Below are 11,532 nucleotides of genomic sequence, written 5' to 3' on the forward strand. Positions count from 1 at the left end.
TGCTCCCTGTAAAATAGGACAAGTTGACGCAGGAGTGGGCGCGAACAGAACAGCGGAATACACGCTGGTACAACCAGCTCAGGGGGTGGTTTATCGGATTCAGACGGACGGAACTACAGGAAGGAGACGCAGAAGAAGAAGAGCCGGGAGACGATTCAAACTCCCATCTTTCTCGAGGCGGTCTTTCTTTATCCGCCCAGCATCCTCAATAAGACAACCCAGACAGCCTGGGGACAGAACGTGACGATAATTAGCCTCCTTTTCTCAGACCAGGACTGAAACCTGACCCCCCTTTTTTGGACTATTTTTTAAATACTTTATTGCTCTCATCTGCTCTAAATGATGTCGGCGTTTGACGTCTCCGCAGACTGCGTCCCCACACGTCCTTCGGGGAGGACGGAAGACCCGTTTAAAGAGGACCAGGAGGAGAACGGGACTTTGCTGATGGTGGCGATGATTCTGCTGGACCTGAGGAAATACAGCCCCGACGCCATCGGCGCCGGGGACGGCAGGTGTCTCGGCGGCAGCGAGGGAGCGGGAAGGCAGGAGAAGGAGGAGCGGGCCGGCCGCCGCCTGGACACCGAGGACAGCCGGGCCTCGCTGGGTCTCAAGCAGCCCCGAAATAACAACAAGACGGCGGCGGCGGCGGCGGCGGCGGAGGGGAGGCAGAAGTCCCACGTCTGCCCGTTCGCGGGCTGCGGGAAGATGTACGGGAAGTCGTCCCACCTCAAAGCCCATCTCCGGGTCCACACCGGTAAGCTGGGGGTTCTGGGGGTGGGTGGGTGGATGGGTGGCTGGGGGACACGCCTACACATTAAGTCACAGGCTCGGTTCTGTTGACGACAGCGAAACCGCGCTGCGTCACTCCTTCTTTTGTTATTTATTTTATTTTATTTTTTTAATTCCGGTCGACGATTATAATGACGCCATTACAGAAGCGACAACCCACATAAGAGATATATGTGTCAGACTTTCACACAAGTACGAGGACAGCGTTCAGGGAAAGGTGGTTGCTTGTGTGTGAGGAGAGGACAGGTGTGTGTGTGTGTGTGTGAGTTTGTGTGTGAGATAAAGGCGTAATAATGAGCTGTTAACGCGCGGGTTCCTGCGGGAACACGATGTTCCGCTGCCCATGTGATGCGCCGCGGACCGTGGGGATGGAAACCCCTCAGGGATATGACTCAAGTTGTTGCCTCGGCTCGTTTTTTTTTAATCCTGTAAAAGATCGAACCACCGTTGTTTTAATGACGGAAAAGTAATAATCTGTCAACCCGCTGGCTTATAATTGACAGAGCAGGTCACTGCGACACAGTTGTCGCCACATGTTCTTGTCCGGAGGTAACCCACCCTGCTGCGCCACCGCTTCCTCATACGTCACCCGCCTCCACACCCCTCTGCCGGCTTGTAAACAAAGGCGGGCACGTGGTGCAGAGGAGCACGTGGAGATGGATATGGGGTGTGGCTTTATGGATTTAAAAATATTTTTTTAAATTTAATTTTAAAACTGTTATCTGGACTGTAAAAGCCCGTTTCCACCACACTAAAGATCCACATAAAGAGGGCTTACTATCTTATATTTTGACTTAATACTACGACTTTTTTTTCTTATAATAATGACTTAGTATTAAATCATCAAGATGTAGTATATCAAAACATTGACTAAGTTTTTCATAATAATAGCTTAGTATGTCATAATAATGGACTATTATCTCATAATTATCACTTACTATCTCATGATTTTGACTTAGTATCTCATAATAATAACTTAGTATCTCACATTAATGACAGTATACCATGATTATGATTAAGTCATTTTTAATAATGACCTATTATCTTGTGATTACGATTTAGTATCTCCTAAATATGAGATCATAATTTTGAGTTGACATCTGATAAATATGATATTCTAAGTCATATTTTGAGGTAGTATCTTATAATAATGAGATACAAAAGCATAATTCTAAAGTACACTCTTGTAATTATGACTTAGTTTTAGAAGAAGTACCTACTGGTATCATCCATAAAACATATTTCTTTATTGCCACTTTTTGTCAAGTTAATAATCCCTGCGTGCAGTCACTTTAGGGCCCATTATCTCTCCTTGTTTATGTCGACGTGTCTGTGAATTACGTAATGCAGAAGCTGATATTTTCTCAGTGATACAAAGCAGTTTTATAACACTCATTATTATTCTATGAGACAGCCTTCAGCTGCAAGGTCACAATAGCATACACAGCAAACTGAGCTCAGACTAGCCCTCAGCAATATTGATAGACAAATATTTACTTTCTGTTTTCTGCAGCTGAATTTATACATAATGTATATTATATATTCTCTTTGAAGCATGTAAACTGCTTCCTGTAGACCCTCAAAATAAATTTGTTTTGTAAATAAGTATGAAATAGATTCTATTGTTTTTTTTTCCCAAACACATAAACCTGGTGAAGGACTAAAAGTTAATATCACCAAGGAGCACTGAATTAAAAGGTTTTTAAGGTAGTATCAGTTACTATTTTAAAAACTGGGTCATGCAGTTTTAATAGGTCAAAAAGAGAAAAGATTGCTTTTGCAATCAAACAGGAACGTTAAAGAGTCTAAATTACTTGCATTGATTAAAAAAGTGCCTCTGTGTCCTCAGGTGAGCGTCCCTTCAAGTGCACATGGCCCGACTGCAGCAAGAAGTTCTCCCGGTCAGATGAGCTGACGCGCCACTACCGCACACACACGGGCGAGAAGCGCTTCAACTGCCCCATGTGTGAGAAGTGCTTCATGAGGAGCGACCACCTGACCAAACACGCCCGGCGACACGCGGGCTTCCACCCCAGCATGCTTCAGGGCTCCAAAGTGGCCAAGAGACGCCGCTGCTCCATGTCCATGTCCTCCTCCGATTCTGGGTACCAAAGCCCCTCGGGACTGTGAGTCCCCCCCCCCCCCNCCCCCCCCTGCATACTGTACAGATGTAGATAAAGGTGCAGAGCAGCGTGCACAGCCTTGTGCGTGTGATGCACGTACCTTTACACGAATCCCGTCCAGCCAGACCACGAGTTCAGGGAGTTTTGTTTTCATGCATGTAACATTGCGCAACAGCAGACAGGAACAGTTTGAACCAGAAAGTCAAGATAACTGGTTTATTCCCTGAGGCCACTGGTATTTATGAAGTGTTACTCAGGGTCTATCAGGAAGGTTGATTAATTTGCCTTGTGATACTCTCTCTTTCTTTTTTTTTTTAAAGAACTCCTCATCAAAGTTTCTGTACATAAACAGTATTGCTTTCGAAACACTGTGCGTGTTCATTTAGCATCACGCTTCATTAAATAATGTAGATAATCATCTACAGAATCCTAAAACTGATCCATTTCTACTGTGCTCACACGTTTTGCATAAAGTCCTTCAGCAAATGTTAACTATTGTAAAGATAAAGTTGTACTTATACAATTTTGTACAGTTATTTTTCAGCCTAAGTCAACATGAATGCAACACAGAACAGTATTACCGTGTAAATATGTCAATCAGACTGGGTGGTCCACTCAGTGTAGTGTAGTTATTTGTCATTACAGAGTAATAAGAAAAGTTTTATGGAGAAACAGAGCTTACTTATTTAATTTCACACGTTTAGACGCCGACTTCAGGCGTAATCAGGAGCTTGTACGTATAAAAAAGTATTGAAACCGATGTTTTGATGCAGCAATGAACTCGCAAATACATGCACAGAAATATATCTGCAGTTCGGAGTGGCAAAACCCATAACGCACGAGGTGATTTCACGGGGAGGTCACGTGCCGAGGTTTGTGTTGTTTTGTTCACACTTGCAGGACAGCACAACGGGGTGGTAATCTGTTTTTGTTCTGCTTGAAGCTAAAACACTCATAAAAGGTAAAACTATGATTCATGTTCAGAATAAGTGTGTGTGTGTGTGTCTGTGTGCCTTTCTGAGGGGAATTTATACATTTTCATCTCTGGAGAAATGACCACTCGAATTAACATTTCTGTCACATTCTTTCCGTTGCTTTTCCTAAATACTTTAAAGACTGTCTCGAACACCAACAGTGCCAGTTACTTTATGCTCTAAACAGATTTCTTTTTATTTTTTTTTGTGGACTGCATTTTGTTTAAAAAGGGACTCATGTCGTTAGCAACCATGCTGTGAATACTACACCCCCATGTGGTGACATGGAAGCACAACATTTCTCACAGGGAAACATCAGTACACCTTTTTTTTTATTTTTATTATTTGTTCCAGCACTTTTGAGGACTGATCTCGCTAATAGTTTGTTCTGAAACGACTGTATTCCATCCTGTAGCATGCTCACGTGTGTTTCTTTTTTGTCTGTCTGGTTATCTTTTGTACTAATGGAATGAGATGTCTTATTAGGAGCCAAATGCATTGTTGTTATTGTTCTTTTTATACTTGTCACATAATGCATTCAAACAAAGTGTGGAATATTTGAAGGACTACAAACGTTTGCTAAGTGAGATGCTGTTTTTTTTTTCTCTTTTTTTCTTTTCTGGGATTAATGACAACTGTGATTTGTTGCTGGTGCCTTTCAGATCGAAGCCATTTTTTTTCTTCTGAAGCTTCTGTAATCAGGGACTGATGATGCAAACCTTATGTTATTGCAAAACACATGGCTGTGTAATGATTACTCTTCAAGGATTAAGCATTAAAATGACTTTTTCATACTAAACATTTACTCGTTGCCCTTTTTTTTCCCCCTCACACTAATAATTAGAACAACTCAAAAAGACTTTTCCACTTGCTTTGTGTTTATTTATCACCGTCATACACTGCACATGACAATAACATTGTTAAATACTCTAATGGAAGTGTTTACAATACTTAAAATCATTTTTTAAAAAAGGAAAAATAAAAAAAACAGTTATTACTTGTGTTTACATGTTTAATTAAAAAAAAGAAGCGTAACTTCATTGACAGCAAACGGTTTTCAAATAAACTAAAAAACAGCAATAAGTACACACATTTTTTTTTAACTTCTCTGTACTTAAGGCATACTCTAAATGCAATCAACAACTGATTCAGAGAAGAGAGAGGGTTGTAAATGAACGATACTGGTGCTCCAAGTCAACAATCCTCAGTGTTGCGATTACAAAACCTTTCCCATTCTATCAGTCAAAATAAGATTTGGATGCCATCTCACTTACAGTTTTGGCATTGTTTGTGTGCATGCATGTGCAAGAAGAGAGGGGATATCTTTCTGGTCTGCGCTCGTGTGTGTGACTAAATGCTCTGCAGTGTCCAGTGCTCGTTCTGTGACAGTAGACGTGAGGCAAAGACAAAATGTACTAGATAATCGGTCTAAAGTCCAGCCCTCTTCTCCCTTTAGTTCCTTTGGCCTTGCTAACGCATGGATCATGTGAGCGTTGGTTTAAAAATGTGTAATCTTCCTTTTTTATGACACAGTTAATTACGGGTAAGCCACTGTCACTGCTGTGCAGAGTAGATTACATGATTTGGGGCCCCCATAAAACTAAAAGGAAAATGTGCAAACTGAAAATACTGCAAGTCAAGCTTGTGCCACAGCAGAAAGATGTGACTGCAAAACAAAACAACAACAAAATCAAATGTGCAAAAGCTACGTGCCTTTTTTTATTTCCCCCTCTCAGCAGTTCAGTCGTCATGCAGTTTGTTCCAAAGTCATTCCTCCCTAATTTCTGTGATGGAATACCCTCAAACAGTGGGGCAGAGGACATGGTAGGTGACATTGGGTCTGTGCTACATAACAACCCTGTTCAGTACAATGAATTAAGTATCAGAGCTCCTCTTTTTCGAGGCGTACAAAGTCCACATTCCACACTTCTCGCCGTCACATCTCGTTAATCTCTCGGTTTCATCAAAGTAAGCTTTGAAATTAAAACTAGAAAAAGGCAAAGCAGAGTTCAGGGAGGTAAAACAGTCAGCAGTTATGGTAATGTTTGTTACTGTTCAGGAATATTAAAATCAGCATCTAATGACCTTTTCTTGACTGGAAAGCTAAAATCAGAGCGATATGTTACATTACGTCCACCTAGAAAGAAGCTCTGAGACAGAAAGCAGGTCCTACCATAGGAGGAATCCACCACTTTGCTAGCGTTTTCAATCCATCCTGATTATTCTGATGTGTGTCCCTTCTTCTAGATTTGGATTCTGTTTCTGATTCTGGTTACTTGCTATCATCATCATAGTACTTAACTGTCATGACAATATTCTACGAATGCCTCACAGAGTTTAAACTCACAGAGGATAAAGACGGGTGGGGTGGAGGGGGGTATGTCGCGTGGAAAGGGGTGGGGGTCAGAGGGAGTGGGGGTTACTGGATTTGGCAGGTTGTGGAGGAGGTCGCCTGGCAGCACATGCAGGTGGGGTTGACTGATTTGGGCGGGATCAGATCCAGGTCCTCGTCGTCCGGGATCTCATCAAGGCGGTAACCGTCTTTCAGCAGCTGAATGTTCAGATCCTGATTGATTTGCTGAGAAAAGAAAGAAAAACAGAAGTTCATGTGTTGGAGATGCACAAAATATATTTTTCAACTTGAACAATTACTAACGGGTAGCCCTTGCTCAGTTTTGATAATCGGAGCTGGATAGACGTGATTTCTCCAGAAACCTGCAGCCCTGTGATTACTTCCTTTAAAGGATTTAAAGTCCACATCAAGTGAAATCCCATATGCTATTACATTTTTATTCTGAATGCTGAATTTAAGGGATGTTAATGGTCTTGTGAGGAATTTGTATAGAGGCATTAGATCAATGAGAATGGACTTTAGAGAATATGTGAAACAGTGATGGGAAAGGAAACTGATGAAGAATGTATTCAAGCATAGAAAACACAAACCTCTTTCACTAATTCACACAACTGGAGAAACTTTTGATGGAAAAAAAAAATCAGATTTGTTTCTTTATTACTTCTAAACAGAAACAAAATGGAGCCCAATGTGATGGAGGGAGTGTGGAGAATCAATGGACTATACACACTTTTTTGGACCGGCTGATCTATCCAACCTCTTGGGAAAGACGCAGTTAGAATCAAATCCCACCTTTTATTTGTTGTTAGTACAACTTTTTACACCCCTACACCTTAAACACATCCCTGACGACATGGACAAACATGACTCTTAATTTTTGAAAATCATGCTGGCAGCAAGCAGGAAGGGTGTTATAAAACACTGGCTTCAAAAACAGACTCTCATTACAATGATATGATTAAACACCTCCACCTACTGGAGCAAATGATATACTCCATCCAGCTACAATAAATAAATACATTTGGAGAAAGACAGCAGGGAAAATGGTGTATATGTATCTTCCAAACATGAAAGACTGTTAATGACTTTGCGACTGCTCAGTATGTGTGAAGGAAAACTATTTATTGAAGCTGTCCATCCCATGACTTTTTCTTTCATATGTTTTCCTTTGGTCTGCCTTTTGTGTTATGTAAAAATAAAACCTTTTTAAAAAGATGACAAATAGCTCAGTTTTTCTTTTGTATAAAACCTTCTCGTTACTGAATTAATATCACAACTGAAAGCATTTCGGCAACTTGGTGAAAAAAAGATGTTTAATCTCTTCCACAAAAAAAACCAAGTTGAAGTTAGGCAACAACATTCCTCCTTTGGTAATGTTTATTGTGTCTCAAAGGAACAAAATCTACCTCCTATTTACTGATTTACGTCATTTGGGTAAACCTAAATATCTGTTCCCAAGATTCTCTAATTTCATTTTATGGGAACAAAATTGGATTTATTTTAACAAAGTGAAAGATCAGAAAATGATTTGTTTTTAAACCTAATTTTGTCTGCCTGGGCCCAGAACCTAGAATCTTTTGACGCTTTTGCATAAATCATAAGTCAATAAGTCTTTACATTAAAATTAAACAATTAATCTTACAGGTGCTGGAAGATCACAAATGATTAACAATAAGCAGCACAACATTTTCAAGGTGTACACCACTACAGTGAAGTTTAAAATGGTTAGTTTTAGCTTCTTTTCAGCAATCTAAAGGCAGGGTTGATTAGTTTTTATTTTTTATCACTCCACTACTAAAACTCTATTGAAACCAGAACATATGCATGTCAGTATATCTGTGTTTGTTTAAAACAATATTAAATTCTTCCAAATGTAAACACATCAGAGTTGGGATAACATCAGACTTAAGCTGAAAACAGTTAAAAATTCAGTCTGAATTCAAATAATAGTTTTTACTAAACTCTAATTAGAACTAGATATATTTTTGTGTGTATGAGGCCGAACTTAAGTCTTGATTTCAAATGTGTCCAGTCAAAACTCAAGTATTATTTTTACATTTCTCTGGCCAAAGGATGTGATGCAAATAATGAGAAAGCAGAAAACAGTATAGCTAATCACTTTGGTAAAGAATTCAATAGGAAAAGAATTCCTGTGTCAGCGAAGATACATGTTATAAAAAACTGCAATGATATTAAACATGTCTGGTAACAAGCTTTAAATCAAAACCATTTTGACCCATTTCATTTATCAAATCCAACAGAAAAGAAGAACCACAGTGTTCCTGTTCTGTGGTTACCTCATCTATCCTCTGAGTTTTGGAGCTAGACAATGCACAAATATTGAGACTGTCTGTGCTTGTGAATTAGACCAGTAGAAAGTTAAAGTGGTAACCATGGCAGAGCATGACAAAGCTTTTTCTTTCACAGATGGCAGCAACCATCATCACTTGGATCTTTGCTATGACAACAACTACCACCCTGGTGTGATTCTTCTTGTATTTTATTTTATTTTTTTGCATGAAATTTAATTTTTTAAATTAAAAACATCTAAGAATTTAGGTTTTCATGTAGAAATAATAGAATACCATTTTCGGTTCTGTAATGGATTAAACACGTTGCAAATGTGTTCACCCCCTTGGTATTCTTTCAGTATTGTTGCCTTACAACCAGGAATTTAAACAGATTTTTAAATACGACTATAAGTAATACCAACACAAAACACTCAAGCTTTGTAGCATTAATGGAGAAAAAAAATTAACCCTCCCGTGGCCTTCGGGTCAAATGGACCTGAAGCTACAAGGGCTTCTCTTCCTCTCTTCAGTTTTGAGGGCTTCAGGAGGATTCAAATAATTCTATAAAATATAAAACTGAAAAGTGGTTCACGCATATATAGTACATTCACTCGCTTTTTTTTTGAAACCCCGACAACCCATTAGAGGCCACTTAATTAGTTAAATAACATCCACCTGTGGACAATCTAAGTGTCAAATGATACACACCCTGTTGTAGCAGCCCCAAGAATCAACACCACTTCAACAACTCTTAGTAAGAGCTACCACCAAGCAAGAGACAGCATGAACAACAAGGAAGTTTCCACACAGGTCATAAACAGAGTTGTGGAGAAGAACCGATCAGGGTTGGTTTATAAAAGAATGTCCTAAACCAGTGGTGTCCAATCCTGGTCCTGGAGGGCCACTATCCTGCAGGTTTTAGTTGTTTTCCTGCTCTTCAACAGGTCTTCAGGTTCTAGAGAAGCCTGTTAATCACTCAGTCATTCAAATCAGTTGAGTCAAAGCAGAGAAACACCTAAAACGTCCAGATAGTGTTCCTCGAGGATCAGGCACTACTGTTCTAAAACCTGAACATCCCAATGGAGAACCATTAAATCTATTGTTAGGAAATGGAAAGACAATGCCATCAAACCTATCAAGAGGGGGTCGTCCACCAAAACTTACAAACCAAGTAAGGTGTTATTTAGAGAAGCAACCAAAGAGGCCAAAGGTACCCTGATGGAGCTGGAGCTGGGCAGCTCTTCTGCAGAGATGGGAAGATCCGTCTATAAGCCACCTTCTTGGAAGAGTGGCCAGGAAAATGTTATTGCTTAAAGAAAAAATAATATTACAGCAGACTGTTTGGAATTTGCCAAAAAGCATATTGCAGACTCCCTAAACATGTGGGAGAATGTCCTGTGGTCAGATGAGACAAGTATAGAACCTTTAGGCCATCAGAGACAACACATGACTGAGGCAAACCTAACACCTCAATACTGAGATAACAATCCGGGAAACTGATAAGACTTAAAGGAAAGAGGAATGGTACAAAATATAGAGAATCTTTTTGAAGAAAACCTTTTTAGAAACTTGAAACTTTTAGCAGGACCATGCAGCACACTGCTGAATCATCACTCTAGTGGTTTAAGAAGAAACTATTAAAAATCATTAAACGTTAGAGGGAGGGAATACCTATTTTATTTACTGTAAATGTAACAACAGTACTTTGATAATCCTTAAACCAACGTTACAAATTGATGTTTCCAGCTAAAATCAAAATAACCTGAATCTGAATCTAAACAGTTAAAACCATAAATATGTGTTATATCCACAAGCCTGAAGTTTTTCCACAGAAATCTGATATGAAGGATGAGAATTTGACAAATAAATCTGAATGTTGCTTCTGTGAGTTTTCTGGTCGAGAAAAGATTTGCACGAGTGGACCATAATAAATTACATTTAATTACATTTAAGTTCATATCTTGCCTTATTTCTCATATAGTTCAGTGTGCAGGTGAACCTGTAGCACAATCACACACTTGCAGAGACAGCCCATGCCTACAGAATTACCATGGATAAGCAAGATGGATGTAAATAAGCTCTCTTTAAACCTGGCTTGTTATCGTGTCGCTTGGAGTTTCTTGACAAGCGTGAAAGAAATGGAATCAAGAAAATGAAGGACGGAGGAGCGAAATAATAAATATGAGCAGTGCTCTCATCTCACCTCAGCAGAAGAGTATCCTGATGACGAGTATCTAGACATGTCGAAATCGTCATCACTGAAACATAAAGACACATGTAATCATCATATATGTTCAATACTAGTATTATATAAATGTGTTTTGAGGAGATTGCGGGTTTTCAAGTGTGTGTTTACCTGTCTGTATCTAAGGCCACCAAGGGCTTTTCATCTGGACTCTGGTCTAAAGATGAATAGCCTTTATTTGGCACTACCAACCTGCAATGAGGTGAAAGAGAGGACAAACGAAAAAAAAAAAAGATCAGGGACAGAGAAAAAAGGATGTGGGAGAGAAGATGGATTCACATACAGAAACAGGCGAGTACTAGAAGAACAGAAACGATGTGAGGAAATAAAGGTGGGCCCGGAGGCAGAACCACAGCTAAACCACAGGAAGAACAGAAGCACAAAAGAGGTCTGATGTCTGCCTCAAACATTTTACAAACCCTGAATCAATACAACTATTTTTGCGGCCTTATTGTCAGACTGATATTGGAAAACAACAATAAAAACATCTGTTGAAATTTCTGAAATGTGTTTTCTGGAATAGTAAGACGTGGTGAGACACTGTGTGAATCAGCTGCATGAAAAAAAAACAAAAAACATCCATCCATCCATCCATCCATCCATCCTCTTCCACTTATCCGGGGTCGGGTCGCGGGGGCAGCAGCCTAAGCAGGGAGACCCAGACTTCCCTCTCCCCAGCCACTTGGGCCAGCTCCTCCGGGGGAATCCCAAGGCGTTCCCAGGCCAGCCGAGAAACATAGTCCCTCCAGCGTGTCCT

General features: G+C 40.1%; 2 protein-coding genes across 2 annotated transcripts in view; one reads left to right on the top strand and one right to left on the bottom strand.

Annotated features, from left to right (window-relative positions):
- klf9 (Kruppel-like factor 9) lies at positions 1–4,691 on the top strand. The gene is made up of 2 exons (XM_017417267.3): positions 1–754; positions 2,639–4,691. Exons 1-2 carry the CDS (start codon positions 340–342, stop codon positions 2,917–2,919), a joined length of 696 nt encoding a protein of 231 aa, XP_017272756.1. The 5' UTR covers positions 1–339; the 3' UTR covers positions 2,920–4,691.
- A 52-nt stretch (positions 4,692–4,743) lies between these two features.
- fam219ab (family with sequence similarity 219 member Ab) overlaps positions 4,744–11,532 on the bottom strand; it is a 13,159-nt gene continuing 6,370 nt past the window's right edge. The window contains exons 4-6 of the mRNA XM_017417268.3: positions 10,887–10,967; positions 10,734–10,788; positions 4,744–6,464 (exon numbers count right to left, since the gene is read on the bottom strand). Of these exons, the coding sequence (XP_017272757.1) occupies positions 6,306–6,464; positions 10,734–10,788; positions 10,887–10,967 (295 nt within the window). The 3' untranslated portion in view covers positions 4,744–6,305. The remainder of the gene's footprint in view (positions 6,465–10,733; positions 10,789–10,886; positions 10,968–11,532) is intronic.

Source organism: Kryptolebias marmoratus, linkage group LG1 (assembly GCF_001649575.2).
Source record: "Kryptolebias marmoratus isolate JLee-2015 linkage group LG1, ASM164957v2, whole genome shotgun sequence".
NCBI lineage: Eukaryota > Metazoa > Chordata > Actinopteri > Cyprinodontiformes > Rivulidae > Kryptolebias > Kryptolebias marmoratus.

What these genes read in the sequence shown, in the direction of transcription:
- klf9 (XM_017417267.3), top strand. Translation starts at nt 340, where the DNA reads ATGATGTCGGCGTTTGACGTCTCCGCAGACTGCGTCCCCACACGTCCT. An exon ending in CCATCTCCGGGTCCACACCG is followed by an intron (nt 755 to 2,638) that starts GTAAGCTGGGGG and finishes CTGTGTCCTCAG; the next exon opens with GTGAGCGTCCCTTCAAGTGC.